Here is an 18,714-nt window from a genome sequence, read left to right on the forward strand (position 1 = left end):
TTATAAAAGATAAACTTTGTGATCAGCTACCACTACACTATATCATTCAAATTATATCTGGAGCTCTGCAACAACAATGGTAATAAAAATATAGGAACTATTTAATAAAAACTAAGGATCATGACTTTTATTGTACATAAACTGTATTTCATGCCTGTATTTCTTGACAATTTCTCTACTCTTTCATTATATAACTAACCCCAAAGCATATCAATTATAGTTCCATGATGATTGCTTTTAATGAAGAAAATATCATAGTATCATTTCCCACATTTTATTTAATGAAAATGAATGGTTTATCTTCAACCAGTGTTAATGTTTTAATTTGTCTCAGAGAATAAAGAATATTGCATTTCAAAAAACTTACTTCTGAATTATTACCAAACCCTAATGTAAGGACAAATTAGAAGGAGCCAAATGTTTGGAAAAGTATTTCCCAACATTTACATTTCATCATATTAAAAATCTGTAATGGGCCCAGCGCAGTGGCTCATGCCTGAATCCTAGCACCTAGTACTCTGGGAGGCAGGAGGCTCCCTTGAGGTCAGGAGTTCAATACCAACTTGAACAAAAAGTGAGAGCTTGAGGTGCGAGCTAGGTAGAGGCCATCGCACTCTAGACAAGCAAAAGAATGAGACTGTCTTAAAAACAAAAAACAAAAACAAAACTAAAATGTTTTCTTCTGCCTTCCAGTTTTATACAACAAATCAATCCAACACAGCCTACTTTTCTCTAGTACTAATAATTTATATGCAATGGCAATATACATAAAATTATAAACAAGATTCATAAACATTGATCAATGACTATATCACTGTTGCCTTAATGCAAATGAACCTCATTTTACCCAAATTAAAAAATATACAGAATCACAAATTAGAATGTTCACTGTAAGGTTAGAAAATGTGATGTAGACACTTACCTACATAATGCATATTAAGAGCCAAATACTTATACTGAAAAAGAGGGTTGTTACTGAGACTACTTCTTTGGATCTGCTGGAAAAAGGAGCTTACATCCCATCTGTATAGGACATCCAACAGCATGATGCTTGGCACCCTCAGGGCCACATTTAACATTGCCTCCAATTTCTCCTTTGCAGCCATCTTTGTTTGTTTGGGTTTTTTTCCCCTGTAAAGTAGACCTAAAATTCAGAAGACACAATATATAAAAAGAAGTCAACACAAATAGCTTTTAGATATCCCTTTATTAATCTAATTAATTGTCACATGCTATACGAAAACTGTTAGAATACATAAAACTCCCTAGCCATATCTATTATTTTTTTAAGTACTTATGACATAAGTTTCATATTGTGTTTCCACATCGACCCTTCCCGTTCTACCCAATCTTAGGATTCCAATTAAATGTTCAAGCCTCAAAACTTATTTTTTAAAAAACCACTAAGTTGGGCGGCGCCTGCGGCTAAGTGGATAGGGCGCTAGCCCCATATACTGAGGGTGGCGGGTTCAAGCCCAGCCCAGGCCAAACTGCAACAAAAAATAGCTGGGCGTTGTGGTGGGCATCTGTGATCCCAGCTACCCAGGAGGCTGAGGCAAGAGAACTGCCTAAACCCAAGAGCTAGAGGATGCTGTGAGCTGTGACATCACAGCACTCTGCCAAGGGCGACAAAGTGAGACTCTGTCTCAAACAAAACAAACAAACAAAAAAAAAAACAAAAAACCCACTAAGTCCAAATCCAAGCACTCAGAAACAAAATATACTACTAAGAATATAGTAACTTTTGCCTAAGTAACTTGAACAATTCGCCCCTATAAATTCCTTGATATTTATGTACCTTTTAAAAAAGAGGCCAAATTTTGAATATTTCCTGTATGGAAAAGCCTAAGCAATTCAATAAAAATTTGATAACTGCAAATTTAGCTTGCAGTATCTTCCAGACTATCATTTTCCTTATTCACTTATAACTAAAACTGAATTACTAAATTTACGATCCAGAGAATTCACGATGTAGATACACAGGGAAACATTATTGCAACATTATTTACTTGAATTTTTAAACTTAGTCTAAAATCTCCATTATCTTCCCTAAAAGTGGGAAAATAAAGTTCATCAAATTCTTCTCTTGATGCACAGACAAGCAGGCAAATGCAAGAAGTTAGGCCTTGAGTCTGCAGCTCTTTGCTTACACAGATGGCCATTAAGTAGGAAGAGAACAAAAATAAATGAATAATAAAGGAAATGAAGGGCAGTTATCAATCAGGACAATCTACTATTCAAAAGGGCAGCTGAGGCTTGGCGCTGTAGCTCAGCAGCTAGGGCGTCAGACACATACACCGGAGATGGCAGGTTCTAATACAGCCCAGGCCTGCCAAACAACACCTATAACCAAAAAATAAAAATAGCTGGGCGTGTGGCGGGTGCCTGTAGTTCCAGCTACTTGGGAGGCTGAGGTAAGAGAATCCCTTAAGCCCAAGAGTTTAAGGTTGTTGTGTGAGCTGTGACGCTACAGCACACTACCAAGGGTGACATAGTGAGACTCTGTCATAAATAAATAAATAAATAAATAAAAGGGCAGTTGAAGGCAACACTATTTCAGATGGCAGAGCTACAAATTAATCTAAGGAATTACAAGAAAACAGTGCAAACAAAAGTGGGTAAAGGACAATTTAAAGAGTAAAGACAATCCTGGATTATTGGCTCTAACAATATCCTTTTAAGAATTTTGCTGAGAAAGTTAAACACATTTCCAGCTTTGACAGTAATTTCAGACATTACAGGACAAATGAAAACATTTATTTCTGAAGAAAATTATAGGGACAGATTGCTATGCTATAGTTAAATATTAGTCAGTATTTCCATCTTACCCTCCAATTTACATAGCTTCCTAGCTCATTTAAAAGTTAAAAGCAGCTCAACTTAATACACCATTAATAAAAGGCTTTCAATGATCATATATCAATCATTCCCATAACCCAAATTTTGTCTTAGTTATATCCTACCAATAATATAAAATTAACATTTTTATAGGTAACTACTTTAATTCTGATTACTTTAAATGAACAAGACCATTTTCATAATTTTCCTATGTAAAAAAAAATACTATTGTGAGAATCAAAACCAAATAGCTGTATCCTAAGAGGGAAAAAGCGCCGAAAAATAAAATCTCTAATCTTTAACATTTATTGCAAACTACACATCCAGGTACCCACTAAACTTCTCCAAGTTCATGTTATTATTTGAACCAAAAAATCCTAGAAAATAATCCAGCAAAATTTTCACAGTAATATCCTTTCAACAATGGTGCTGGGGTGATTTTTATTCTATCATTTTCTGTTTGTCAAGTTTTCCAAAATATGTATGTATTATTTTATCAGGGGGAAGAGTCTAAAAAGAAAATATTGATTGAAAATATAATTAGTGTAAGCTACCTAGATGACTTCAAGAAATATATAGAAAATAACTATTTACTCTACTGGTCAAAATGATAACTCAATGCCCTTTTGAGAATTTATTACAAAGTATATGAATAAAGTTTTCTCACAAATCACCAGCCACATGGGATAATGACCATGTACACTGAATAACAGTATCACCGACAGGTTATATACTATTTTTCCATATTCTAGAATCTAATATAAATCACTGTCTCTGTTTTTGTAATTACTCAGTAAAGGTAATACTACCTTTATTTCATTTGATCTGAAATCTTCCTGTTTTTAGTATTTTGTTATTTTAAAATAAACCCATTTTCACCATTATTGTAACTCTTAAAGGAGTAAAGAAAAAAATATAAACAAATAACTAATCCTGCATTATAAATCAAGATCTGCTAGGGGAAACAAAACCTCCCTAATCCTTACAGAGAAAGGATCATCTCTACTACAAAAGGCCATTAGCAGCACAGCCCCACTGTTCCCTCTTAATTTCTACCCACTATTCCTAACTGACAAATATAACAAGAAATAGAAAACAGGCAGTATTTCTAGTTCTATAAAGAGAAAATCTTGGGAACCTAAAGCTGTTAATACAGAAGAATATCCAAGTAGAGAGATCCTCAAACTCTCACTTTATAGTTAACTCAAGACTCAAAATATTTTTAAGATGGATCTGAATTAATATGCCCATTTATTAATAAATGTATTGCTTACTAAATTTTCATTTATTTCTGTTTGTGAGTGATACTTTAGCAAGTCACTGGCAAATTGGCCATGTATAAGGGCATGGAGGAAACAAATTTAATACCTCAAAGCAAAAAAATATATATTTTTTAAACTTTGAACCTTTCTAAAATAAGGCTATACATTACAGGTGGTAACCATCATCAACACAAATAAGTACTATATACTAACTATAACACCACACACTAAACCAACATCTAAACAGAATTTTCAAATACTCATATTGTTTGCAGATACCTGAAATCATTCACACCAGCCAAGTCACAACATTATACCAACATGAAGTAGAAATCGAGATTTCTCTTCTGAAGTAGAGAATACCTCTGTAATAGTTTGGTTCAAACCTAATTTGTCTTTTTCCAGATGTATTGTCAGACAGGGCTAATGAGCATATTCTAAAGTAGGAGGAAGCTCAAAATCCTCTTAAAACCAAAAGAAGGTTGCTTTGGCTATTTGGGCCCTTTGCTGGTTCCAGACAAAGCATCGCATTATTTTTTCTAGATCTGAGTAAAATGATGTTGGTATTTTGATGGCGGATTGGATTGAATTTGTAAATCACTTTGGATAGTATGGGCATTTTAATAATGTTATTTCTGCCAATCCATTAATATATGTTTTTACATTGGTTTACATCCCCTGCAACTTCCATCCTCAGTGATTTGTAGTTCTCTTTGTAGAGATCTTTCACCTCCTGGGTTAAATATATTCCTAGGTATTTTATTTTCTTTGTAACTATTGTGAAAGGAATTGAGCCTTTGATTTCTCAACCTATTGTTGGTGTATAGGAAAGATACTGATTTGTGCACAATGATTTTGTAAATTGAGCCTCTGCTGAATTTATCAATTCCAGAAGCCTCTTGGCAGAATCTCTGGGGTTTTCTAGATATAAGATGTTATCATCACCAAAGAATGATAGTTTGACCTCCTTTTTCCCCATCTGGATACTCTTTTAGTTTCCTTCTTTTGTGTGATTGCTCTGGCTAAGATTTCCCCCAGTATGTTGAACAGAAGTGGTGACAGTGGGTAACCTTAAACAAAAGGAGCAAATCTGGAGGCATCACTTTCCCAGAATATAAACTAGACCACAAGACTATAGAAACCAAAACAGAACAGTGAATCCATTTATAAAGCCGCCCATATTTTGCCATCAATATGGGAAAAAGAATCCCTATTCAATAAATGGTGCTGGGAAAATTGGATAGCCATATGCAGAAGACTGAAACAGGATCCATATCTCTCAACACTCACTAAAATTAATTCACGATGGATTACAGACATAAATCTAAGACATGAAACAAAAGCAGCCAAGAAGAAAATGATCGAAAAACTCTTGTAGGCATCAACCTAAGCAAAGAATTTATGAAGCAGACCCCATTTAAAAAACCTCTTCAGGCTCAACACCTGGAGCTCAAGTAGTTAAGGTGCCAGCCACATACACCAGAGCTGGCAGGTTCAAATCCAGTCTGGGCCTGCCAAACAACAATGACAACTACAACCAAAAAAATAGCCAGGCATTGTGGCCGGCGCCTGTAGTCCCAGCTACTTGGGAGGCTGAGGCAAGAGAATTGCTTAAGACCAGGAGTTGGACATAGCTGTGAGCTGTGATGCCACAGCACTTTACCCAGGGCAACAGCTTGAGGCTCTCCTTAATAAAATAAAATAAAATGCCTCTTCATAGCCAAGAAATCAATCAAGAGAGCAAACAGACAACCTACAGAATGGGAGAAAATATTAGCATGCTATAATCTGATAAAGAAATGTAATAACCAGAATCGACAAAGAACTCAAGCAAATCAGCAAGAAAAATATCAGACAACCTCATTAAAAAATGAGCAAAAGATATGAACAGAAGCTTTTCAAAAGAAGATAGACTAATGGCCAATACACATGAAAAACATTTAACGCCACTAATCATCAGGGAAATGCAAATTCAAACCACAATGAGATATCACTTAACCCCAGTGAGAATGGCTTCTGTCAAAAAATCCAAAACAATAGAATGTTGGCATGGATTCAGAGAGAAAGGAATCCTTATACAATGTTGGAAGGACTGCAAACTAGTATAATCTCTGTGAAACACAGTATGGAGATTCCTCAGAGAGCTACAAGTAGACCTACTATTCAATCCAGCAATCTCCTACTGGATATTTATCTGAAGAAAAAAAAGTCATTTTATCAAAAAGATGCTTACACTAGCATGTTTATTGCAGCACAATTCACAATTGCAAAGTTGTGGATACAACCCAACTGCCCATCAATTCATGAGTGGATTAAGAACATGTGGTATATGTATGCCATGGAGTATTACTCAGCCAGATAAAAACAATGAACCTTTTGCAACAAGTTGGATGGACCTAGACAGCGTTCTCATAAGTGAAGTATCCCAAGAATCGAAAAACAAACACCACATATGCTCACTATTAAACTGGAACTATATTCCCCAAAGTGAAGTATCCCAAGAACGGAAAAGCAAACACCACATGTGTTCACTATTAAATTGGAACTATCCCATCATCACTCATGTGCTGAGGGAAATAAAACCCAATGGAAATCATCAAGCAGATAGGAGAAAGAAGGAGAGGATGGATGAAATCATATCTATCCAGTATAATGTACAGTCTCTGGGAGATGGGCAGTACAAAAGCAAGCCAAGTAACCAAGGCATTTGCACCCCTATAATATTTGAAATTAAAAGAAAACTAAAACTACTACTAATGTAATACCAGATAATCCTACAAAACAAACAGGAGAGCCGAATACAAAGAAAATTTAAAGGTTTGACATACCCAAAGCCAAACACATAAACTTCGTGTACTGTTTCACCTTCCATGCACTATCTTAAAATTTCCTCCTTGAACTGTGAAAACAAGTGGGAAAGTAATATTCTAACATGATGTCTCTGCACGTAATGTCAACTGTGACTCAAACTTATTAAAGTTATTTTACACAGTAAAATAGTTAAAAGAAAAAAAGAACAGACATTTCTTTCCAAATACCACAAGAAAGTTTCAACGAAATGCTAACCAAAGGAAAGACCTCCAACATTTCATTAAGTGACTTTCCCAGGCTTGGAAGCAACAATCAGTACTTACAAAACCGTAATGTGTTGTAGAAGCCTAATGCTGTACAGTATACCATTCAGATTTGTGGGTTAGGAAACACAAGAGGCACAGCATTTTGGTTCTGGATTCGAAGAAATCAAACAAATCATCCTAAACAATATGAAAAAAATAAGTTTTTAAATCACAGCTAGTCTCTACTGAAGAACTAAGAAAGAAATAGAAGTGGAAATTGGGATTAAAAAAAAAACAACAGTGCTCACATCTCCTAAACTTTTTCAAAAAGGCAAAGCAAAAATAAGAATGACACATGATCTAAGTTGTAATAATATTAAGTAAAATACTTAATTTTTAGGACTGAGGATTTCTACACATTCCTCACTACCTCCACAAGGAGAAAAGCAAACACTATCATTTATCATTAATCTCCTTTGTCCCAACCATTAAAAAAAAAAAATTCTACCATCAACTACAACTGATTTTAAGAAAAGACATTTACTGCGGTCTGATTGTTAAGATGGTAAGCCCTGAAAATATAGGAAGGCAAAGCTAGAGCCTAGAGTAAGTAAACTCAGCCCAGAACTGAGATACCAGGAAAGAGAACGCACTTCTTACATAAGCATTGGCACATGTTTTAAATATAGCTGGTCCTCCCCACTCCCACTCCTTGCAAGATAACTTTGCATGTACCTGATTTCTACATAAACTACTAGCAATTCTGTGGTTTCCCGTCATCTCCTAAAACTCAAAGATTTGGAGCCCACTCTGAATTTAAGGGCCGTCTTTCGATTTAAGGAGAGACAGAAGAAACAAAAACTGCTACCTCTGCCATCGGGTACTCAGCCTGGGTCACGACTGCCGCACCGACAGCTCATCCTTTTGGGCATGATTCAAGATTCAGTAGAACTGCACATTCCATATTTTAAAAAATAAGACACACAGTTCTCTCCTTTCCTTTCAGACGGGTTTCCTGTTTATTGCAGACTGCCATGCAAAACCATCCACTAATCTTTGATGCCTGTTCAACTGCATAGGCCCCTTCCTCTCTCCCCGCACCTCCTCCCACCACGACTGCTGATCTCACATGCGTTTGAACTATAGTAACCCCAATCCAGCTAGCAGCAAGCATACAGCCAGCAGCAATAGCAACCCGGCCGCAACCGCCTCATGGTTAGGGTATTACGTTCAGCAAAAAGTCTGCCAGGAGAGGCCCGGAAGCTCCCCTCCAGTCTCGCCAAAGGTGCTCCCTCTGCCCCAACACGCTCCAAGGAGCTCGCGAAGAAAGATGAGGGTGAAGTTCCGCATCCCCGCACAGAAAAGGGATTTATTCCAGAGGGAAGAACATGGGTCTGGGGGTCCTTGGTTGGGGAAAGCAGAACAGGAGAAGGAGGACAGAGGGGATGGCAAGTGACAGAGGAAATCACTGGGGCAGAAAGGGCTGAGAAGCCCTCTTACAGTAAAAAGGAACTGACAGACGAGAAGCAGAGCAATGGGTCCCCACTCGAAGATGGCTTGTCAGGCCTTTCCGCAGCCGCAAACAATCTTACATCGCAGGAAAGTAGGGAGGCTGAGGGTTTGGGAAAGGAAGAGGGAAGGAAGCTTGGAAGCAAAGTGGACAAAGACGAAAAAAAAAAGCAAAGTTGAAAATGTAAATTGAAGAAAATGAGCTGGAAAGGGGCAACTCTGGGTCTTTAAAAAGGAATTGAAATGGGGTGTTGCGGTGCCGAAGAGGGGAGAACCCCGAGTAAAGAGCATCTTAGGAATGTGAGGGATATTTCCAGGCCGTAGAGAGGAAGGGATGGAAGGGCGGGGAGGCGGCCGGGGCCGCGGAGCTGCAGAAGGGGGCTATGCGCAGGGCCCCTCCGAGGGCGGGTCGGAGGGAGCCGGTCGGAGCCCGGAGGACCGCAGGAGCGGCTGAAGATGGGAGGGAGGGGTGCGGCAGGTGAAGAGGGAATGTGGACTCTGCCGAGGCTGGAGAAAAGAGGGAGGTGAAGCGGGGGAAGGGGGAAAGAGGCGAAGAGGGAAAGAGGCGGAGGGGGAGAAGAGGAAGGAGCTGGCAATCCGATGGTGGGGGAGGGGAGGACGGACGTGGGGAGAGATGGATGGACGTGGGAAGCAGACCCAAGGCGCAGGGATGGGAAGGGGCCGGGCAGGCGGCTCGGTCACCTCGGGCTGCGGCCTCCCTCCCTGCGAGGCGGCGCTACGGGTCAGCGGACTCCGCAACTCCCCGGCTCTCTCGCCCGCCCTCCCGTTCTCCTCGGGCGGCGGCGGCGGCGGGGGCCGGGGCGGCGCGGCTCACAGCGGCGGCTCTTCTGCGCCAGTCCTTGGTTGCTTCGTCTTGGGAGGTGGAGGCGGAGGCAGCGGCGGCGGCAGCGACCCGACCCGTGCGGTCACCATCGTCCGCGGCGGCAGGCGCTCGCGGGCCGAGCCCCTCAGCAGCCGGCGGCAGCGGCAGCCATGGCCTCCTGCGCTCGCTCCTCCCGCCCCCGGCGCTCTGCGGCGGCCGTAGCCGAGCTCCCGCGTTCTGCGCCTGCGCGCGGCCGGGCCCGCGCGGTGCGCCCCTCCTCCGCCCCCTCCCGCGCGCGCCCGCGCTCACTCACAGTCACACCCGCGGAGGGGTCCCCGCGCCGCCTCCGGTAGGTGGGCGGGAGACACTGCTAGCCTCTCCCGGCCCTCACAATCGGACGGCAGAGGCTATGGAGACGCGTACTACACAGACACCTGTACACGCACTGTGACACGCGCCATTCTGACACACGTGCTCTCTCACACTCTCCAAACACCACGAGCCGCACGCGCTCACACCCACACTCACCTGCAGGGACCACGTGGGAGAATGTGAAGGGTTGATCTTGCCCGGGTGCAATCGCAGTAGCAATGATGCCAGATTTTTTTTAACTTCTGACTGGACTAGATTGTCAACTCCATGGCCCCAGGACCTCGTCCGTGATGGTTCAAGCAGTGCCCAGCGCTCAGTAAACCTCTGTGGAATAAGCGAGTGGATTAATAAATTAATAGCAACTGTTTACTGGGTATCTTTAAAAATAATGACCCCTTAGTTTGGTTCAAAGAATTTTACTGCAGTATGGAATTAAATGGTGTTTATGTGTTTGTCTTGTCTTGGTCTAAGGTTCAAAACAGTTTAGTATGCTTTCCTCTCCTTAACACCTAGGAAACCCGTGTGTTCTGTCCAGTCTCTACCACTGACTGATGCACAATCCTACCTTAATTTAAATGTCAACACCTTTTAGGGCAGGGACTCTTCCCTACAATTATGTAGCCTGAAGAATGTTGTGTATGTATAGAGCAAATGAAGGATGTCGCCAGTCTTCTGATCTTTGGCAAGACTTCTTATTCCCCGTTTGTTCAGGACTCTGCCTCACAAGGAACTTCCACAACTCCTACCTGTATTTGTCCCCACCACCGAAAGTCCTGTACCTTGAGTTCTCTTTGGTTAGTTCTTGGAGAGCCAATTTTTGCTAGAAACTGCTCTGCCCTTTGATGTTTAAAGCAGATGAAAGGTAAGCACTCTGTAGTAGATAAGATGTTGCAATTATCCTGGGTCAAGTTGAAATTGTGGAACCTCAACTTCTGCATGTGCAAGAGAAATTTGTAATGTATTGTAATCTCAATATCTGTGTTGGAGATCCTTCCTGGAAATTCAAATCTCTGACCTCCACACTTGAAATGGCAACCCCCCATTTCTGACTACCTCTGTATTTTGCCAAAATTGTAAAAAAAAAAACAAGCTCTACATTTAGAAAAGTCCCTAGAGGCATCAGTCAACCAAATTCAGAGTAACATGCCTTCCATGAGTTTGTTTGCTCTGTAGAAATCAAGTCTGAAAATTTCCTGGGAATTCTGTTCTTAACTCTGTAGGACTACCTTTCATCCAGGTGCCTTAAACTACTTTACAATAATCATTAAGCCTATCACATCCGAGGTAAGTAGTTCTCTAAGTCTCTTCATACTGGTATAGCCTGGTAAGTAAGACGTGAGTAATGACTGGAATAGGAAACTGACCAAGATAGCAAGGCCTTATCTCTTGGTTCCTTCCCTGTTTAATAACTTTACTACTAAAAGTCAAGAAAATGTAAGACCAGAAAAAAGATTACAAAGAAGTCAAAATGTATATAACACTAAATTCTAAGTGGACTTATTTATTTTTCTTGGATAAATTGCAGAATCTTGAAAATATTACTTTAGTGTTGTTATTGGATTTGTGTTTTGTTTAAATGGAGGTAAAGCCTACCTCAGCTCTCTCCTTTTTTAAAGGGGGAAAGATGGCTTTAAAGCCCTATAACCCTCCCTACAAGGACTCTGGACTTGTAAAAGCAGGAAAAAAATCACATGTCTCTTTACTTTTTAATTTTATAGCAGCTGCCTATACATGCTAAAGTTCAAAACAACAAGTAAAGAAAATTACTCTGGTAATGAAAGGGTTACTGCTCTTATGTTGCTGTCAATCCAGTTTTAAGAAAGCTCCCTATTGCCAGAAGCAGGTAATCAAATCAAACTAAAAAGAAAAGCAAAGGAAAAAAAGAACCAGGAGTGGGATAGGAGCGAGGGCCTCTCAACTAAAAAGAGAGCAATCACAATTTGGAGGAAGTACCTTCTAGAGGCACTCAAACCTGTCCAAATCAGGAAACGCCAGGAGCTAAAAGTACCTGGAACAAACTTCAGGAACTACCCAAATGCCAGTGCTTAGTCATAAAAGGAACTAACCCAGGGTGCTAAAAAGAAAGAAGTGGAGTATTTATGATTGAAGAATGGCAGACCATTCAGGATTTTAAAGGCTATCATCCTTCCTTCCTAAATGTATCCAACTTTCAGCACAAAGTTTGAAAGAATAAGTATTTGTTAGATTTCTAGCCATCTAAAAAACAAGTTCATGAATTCTTTATAGAGTCCACTATTGCTAATAATCACATAAAAATAGTCTTTTTTTTTTTGCAAATCTGCAGATAACTGATAGCCAGTTAATTATGCACTGCCTTCTAGATCCAGAGATAAGATGTCATATAAGAGATTTCACATTATGGGACCAAAATCCAAAGAACTTGGACAGCTGACAACTGGGAATATGAAGGAGAATTTTCACATTCATTTATTCACATGCTTTTTTGTTCCTGATATTTTCTGAACTCTTCTCTATTCAATTCAAAAAGTTGAATATTCAAAAATATCCAATAGGGTTGGTTGGGGGAAGGGGTGAGCAGAGAGAGAAAGAAGGAGGGAGGGGTGGGGGAAAGGAAGAGCAGAGACAGGGAAGAAGGGAGGGGGTTGGGGTCTTGGTGTGTGCCACACCTTTCGGGGGCAAGACACAATTGTAAGAGGGACTTTACCTAACAAATGCAATCAGTGTAACCTGGTTTCTTATACTGTGGATGAATCCCCAACAATAAAAAAAAAGAGAGAGAGAAAAATCCAATAATCAATTTTCTTAATTAGAAGAGTTTAAATTGTAGGGAGGGGGTGGGGGAAAGGAGGAGCAGAGAGAAGGAAGGAGGGAGGGGGTGGGGTCTCCGTGTGTGACACACCTTTTGGGGGCAAGACACAACTGTAAGAGGGACTTTACCTGACAAATGCAATCAATGTAACCTGGTTTCTTGAACCCTCAATTAATCCCCCAAAATTAAAAAAAAAAAGTTTAAATTATATATATGAGATATGTAATATATATTATATATTTTATATATATATGTCATATCATTCCACCTAGCTATCATCATGGTTTGATTTTGAAAGCCAGTTCTACAAGGAAAACTATAGTTTTGTTAGGCAACATAATGCAGTAAGGGAGATTTACTTTTTTTCTTTTATAACAGCTTAATTCACGAACAATGTAATCCACCTACTTTGAAGTATACAATCTACTGCTTTATAGTATATTCACAGAGTTATACAACCATCACCATAATCAATTTCAGAACATTTCATCACAACCTCCCCCTGGGGGTGGGGGGAATCTATATCCATTACCAGCTACTCCCCTTCTTTTCCCAGCCCTAAGAAACCACCAATATTTCTGTCTTCATAGATTTGCCTGTTTTGGATGTTTCCTATAAATGGAATCATACAATATGTAATCTTTTGTGTCTGGCTTATTTTAGTTGGCATTATATTTTTGAGGTCTATCCACGTATAGCATGTATTGGTACTTAATTACTTTTTCTTGTCAAAATTCCATCATATGACTATACCATATTTTGTTGATGGACATTTGGCTATGAACATAACCAATGTACAAGTTGTTGAGTGGTTGGTCATATTTTCATTTGTCTTTCATACATACTTAGCTGTGGAATTGCTGCATCATACGATAACAACTCGATGTTCAACTTCTTGAAGAACTTCCAGTCTCTTTTCCAGTCTGGTTGCTTTATTGTACATTCTCTTCAGCAGTGAATGAAGAGAGATTCACTCTTAGATTCAGATGTCTCCCACTTGTTAACTATGAGTGCTAAGTGTACATAATTTACAAAGGCCTCCATTCCTTGTCTATAAAACAGGGATAATGATGGTATCTACTTTACAGAGTTGTTATGAAAAATAAATGAAAAGATACATGCTAATATTCCTGGCACAAAGTAAGCCCTTGATGTAGGTTATTAGTTCTCCTCCCTCTGTCTTTTGTATTTAGCTGGCAATTTTTATTGTATAGTAAAGTTAGATAGAAGTGAAATTGTTACTTCCTAGTAACACTAAGAGGGTCATACACATAGCTGGTGCTGAACAAATACTTTTCACAAATAATTGGAAAAAGTGATAAAACTTACATTGGTTTAAAACCAAAATAAATGCATCTCTTTCTACCTAGTATGGAACTAATACCTATATAGGAAGAGAAAGCATAGAAACAAGCTTGCTTGTTTGGATGTTTCAAATTTTCCTGAAAACATTTTTTTTTATTTTCCCCAACATTTTATTTAGAAGAGTTCCAAATATGAAAAAAAATTAAAAGAACATTATCCTGTAGTCCCAGCTACTCAGGAGACTGAGGCAAGAGAATTGCCTAAGCCCGGGAGTTGGAGGTTGCTGTGAGCTGTGACATCACAGCACTCTACCGAGGGCGATAAAGTGAGACTCTGTCTCTACCAAAAATAATAATAATAATAATGTTACAATGATCACCCATATGCACAACTTCTAAGATTCAACAGTTGTTCAAGTTTTGCATATTTACGTTATCTATTTGTATGTGTCTTTTGCTAAATTATTTGAGAGTAAGCTGTAGACATCTACACACATCACCAGTAAATACTCTGATCTGCCTCTTCTAAAAATAGTATCTTTCTCTAATATTACCAATTATTATTACCACACCTAAAAGATGAAGTGTCATTTCCTCAATTTTCTACTGTCCAGCCAATACTCAAATTTTCTCAGTTCTCTGCAAAATACCTTTTATAGATAGCCTTTCCACCAAGAAGATCAGATCTGACAAGTCAGCTTGGCTTTTAATCTTTCTGAGCACTCGTGACTATTTGAATTTCTAATATCAGCAGAAAAAAAAAGTATTTCTGTTGGTGTTTTCAAAATTCAGCTTTTTTTTTTTGAGACAGTCTCACTTGGCCACAGTTGGTAGAGTGCTGTCATGTCTTAGCTCACAGCAACCTCAAAATCTTGAGTTCAAGTGATCCTCTTGCCTCAGCCTCCCAAGTCACTGGGACTACAGTGGCCCACTACCATACTGGACTATTTTTTAGAGACAGGGTCTCGCTGCTCTAGCTCAGGCTGGTCTCGAACCTGTGAGCTCAGGCAATCTACCTGCCTCGGCCTCCCAAGTGCTGGGATTGCAGGTGTTAGCCACCACACCTAGCCCCTCAAAATTCAGCTTAACTAAAATACCTCTGTCCTCTGTTTGTCTCAGTTCTAAGTAAGCCTAAGCTAAAGAGTAGTGCAAAATTGTGTGTTGCTTTTCATGCATGGTGATACTCTATCTAAATAGAATAGATATTGATTGTCATAGACATTTGGTTAATTGCCTCCTCACTATTACTATTCTACTTTTCCTCTTTCTAATATCACCCTGAACCAGGGATGGATCACCCAGTTTATCTTGTCTCCCTTAGATTAGTCCAGGGAAGGATATGTGACCCATGTTAGGCTGATCAAGGTGAGACTAAACACCAAAACTTTATTTTTCTTTTTCCTTTTTTTTTTTTTCCCCTAGTATATAAGAGGGGTGATAAACACCAAACCTTTTGATTTAATTGTTGTTAGAGCAGTGGGGTTCTCTTTCCTGCTAGGCATAAAAAAGGAAGCCTATAATCCCAGGGCCAGCCTATAATCGTCTATCTCGGATACCAAACAAAAAAGCCAACTTGAAGATTTAACTAACACAAGAAAAAATGTGAGATGTAAAGAGAAACCAGGATCTGGTCACAGTTTATGAGCCCTGATCTAAGCCTCATCTGAAGCCAGCATGCCCACTCACCCCCCACTATTTATTTATATTACCCAACAGATTTTTTTTATTTCAGCCAATTTGTGTTGTGTTTTCTGTTATTTCCAGCTAAAAGTCCCAAGGTATTCACTCACTCCTGAGTGTAACAGGCTACATGAAGATAAGGAAGTATAGTATTTAGGTGATACTATAGTAATAGTAAGTATTAATAATAATAATAATAAGTGCATAAAAGCACAATTTTGCAGCTTGATATATTATTATAAAATATAACCATTTAACCACTATCCAGAAATTGAAGCTTGCCAACACCCTGGAAGTCCTCCACATGTCCTTCTCATTCACAACTGTCTGGCCAACCCCAAAGTAATCATTTTCCTGTGGTTACTTCCTTTTCTTTCTTTGGCCACCTAAAAATCCCTCCAAAATATAGTTTGGTTCTGCCTGTTCTTGAATGTTATATAAATTGAATCAAACATTGGGTATTCTTTCATGAAATTCATTTATCTTCTTGTATGAAGCTACAATTCATTTATTTTCATTGCAGTGTAGAATTCTATCATATAAATGTAACATTATTTAATGATTTTACTGTTGGGTTGATGAACACCAAAATTCCAGTTTGGAACTACAGGTATTATAAATCATGCCACTATCATGTGTCTTTCTGACGGCCATGAGGACACATTTCTCTTCAGGAAATGTCTTCAACTTTCTTAGGTAATCCAAACTGTTTTCTAAGGTATTTGCAACAATTTACACCCCCAACAGCAAACTGTGAGAATTCCTGTTGCTCTATATCCGAGCCCGTTAATAACCTTATTGGTCCTGTTAATTTGAACCATTCTACTGGAATTTTAAACTTGAATTTCTCTGATTGCTAAAAAGGTTGACTACTTTTTCACATGTTTAGTGGCATTTTTAGGTTGGCTTTTTAATGAATTGTTCAAATCTTCTACCCAGTTTTCTCTGGGTTTGTCTTTTCCCTTTTGTTTTGTTTTATAATTCTTTGTATATTCTGAATGCGAGCCCCTCGTAATTATATGCACTGCAAAATGTTCTGTTATGTGGCTTCCCTTTTTAGTCTGAAATTGGTATCTTTTTTTCAATTGCTAGATGTTTATAAATATTTTTAAAAATCATACAAGAGGGCAAAATATAAGTTTGCATCTTTTATAAAAATTGTCTTCTGTTTCCAAAACAGATAAGATGGGAGGATACAAAAAATTATTTAGGTATTAAAACTTAATTCTAGGGAAACCCAGTGCTCCAGAAGTGACCCCTGCCTTTGACAAGCCCCTCCCACCACCAAACTCTTGAGTCAGGTTTACCAATTCATGGAACATTTTTGAAGCACTGTCCTAAAGTAGGAGTCACCAGACCACAGCCTATGAACCAAATTTAGCCCAGCACCTATTGGGTATGTGCTATCCATGAGGTTGCAGGTAGCGAGAGAACACTTTGACAACCGTGAACAGCACGTACACGAAAGCGCTTGGTGGCAAGTAACAGAAAACACAGCCCAGACTGGTGTAAACAATAAAGGAGAGTGCTTTGGCTCACAAAAAATACAAAAACAAAAAACAAAAAAAAACCCTTGATTCTAATTAAATTTATAATACTGAAAAATAAATTAGAATTTCTTGGAAAAACTTTCCTACCTGCTTAACAATACACTTTTTGAAATTATTTCAAAATATTATAATTAATAATAATTAATATTATAACATTAATATTATAACATATTAAACAAATGTTTTTGGTTCCATGGATTGCTTTTGTACTGCTTGAGTCAGGGCTGTAAGTGTGCCCATCACCAAGATAAGTGTTCCTTGTCCCTGTTATGTAGGTTTTACCCATTCCCTTCTGCCCCCTCCCTTCTGCTTGATTTCCACTGAGTTTTACTTCCCTCTATGCACATGAGTGCTGGCTGGGTAGTTCCTGTTTAATAATGAGCGCATGTGGTGTTTGCTTTCCATTCGTGGGATACTTCATTTAGGAGAATGGTCTTCAATTCCATCAAAATTGTTACAAAAGGTATTAATTCATTGGGTTTTTTTTTATGGTTGAGTAGTACTCCCTAGTATACATATACCACATTTTGTTAATCCACTCATGAATTGATAGCCACTTGGGTTGAAACCTCATCTTTGCAATTGCGAATTGAGGTGCAATAAACATTTGAATGCAGGTATCTTTTTGATAAAATGACTTCTTTTCCTTCAGGTAAATACCTAGTAGGGGATTTCTGGATTGAATGGTAGGTCTACTTTTATTTCTTTGAAGAATCTCCATACTGTATACTGTAAAGGTTGTACTAATTTGTAATCCCACCAACAAATATAAGAGTTCCTTTCTCAGAGGGACGGAGGAAGGGGGGTGGGGCCTTGGTGTGTGTCACACTTTATGGGGGCAAGACACGATTACAAGAGGGACTTTACCTAACAATTGCAATCAGTGTAACCTGGCTTATTGTACCCTCAATGAATCCCCAACAATAAAAATAAAATAAATAAATAATAATAATAAAAAAAAGAGTTCCTTTCTCTGCACCCATGTCAGCATGTATTGTTTTTGGACTTTTTAATGAAAGCCATTCTAAGAGGAGTAAGGTGAAATCTCATTGTGGTTTTAATTTGCATTTCCCTGATGATTTATGATGTTGAGCATTTCTTCATAGGTTTACTGGCCACTTGTCTTTCTTCTTTTGAAATGCTTCTGGTCCTCTCTGGTCCACTTTTTAATGGAGTTGATTTTTTTTTCTTACTGATTCACTTGAGTTCTTTGCAGATTCTGGTCATCAGCCCTTTCTCTGATGTATAGCTTGAGAATATTTTTTTCCATTCTGTAGGTTGTCTAATTGCTCTGTTGATTGTTTCCTTGGCTGTGAAAAAGTTTTTTAATTCAATCAAGTCCCATTCATTTATTTTTGTTGTTGCTATAATTGCCATTGATAGCTAGAAGAGTTTTTTCCAACATTTTCTTCTAGAATGTTTATGATTTCATGCCTTATATTTAAGCTTTTCATCCATCTTAAATCAATTTTAGTGAGTGGTGAGAGATATGGATCCTGTTTCATTGTTCTTCATTTAGCTAGACTACA

At 38.8% G+C, this 18,714-nt stretch overlaps 1 protein-coding gene across 1 annotated transcript in view; it reads right to left on the minus strand.

The window, feature by feature from the left end:
* RNF145 (ring finger protein 145) overlaps positions 1–9,671 on the minus strand; it is a 59,789-nt gene extending 50,118 nt beyond the window's left edge. The window contains exons 1-2 of the mRNA XM_053566951.1: positions 9,368–9,671; positions 923–1,144 (exon numbers count right to left, since the gene is read on the minus strand). Coding sequence (XP_053422926.1) covers positions 923–1,106 — 184 coding nt within the window. The 5' untranslated portion in view covers positions 1,107–1,144; positions 9,368–9,671. The remainder of the gene's footprint in view (positions 1–922; positions 1,145–9,367) is intronic.
* Between the last annotated feature and the right edge of the window lie 9,043 nt (positions 9,672–18,714).

Source organism: Nycticebus coucang, chromosome 17 (genome assembly GCF_027406575.1).
Source record: "Nycticebus coucang isolate mNycCou1 chromosome 17, mNycCou1.pri, whole genome shotgun sequence".
Classification (NCBI taxonomy): Eukaryota; Metazoa; Chordata; class Mammalia; order Primates; family Lorisidae; genus Nycticebus; species Nycticebus coucang.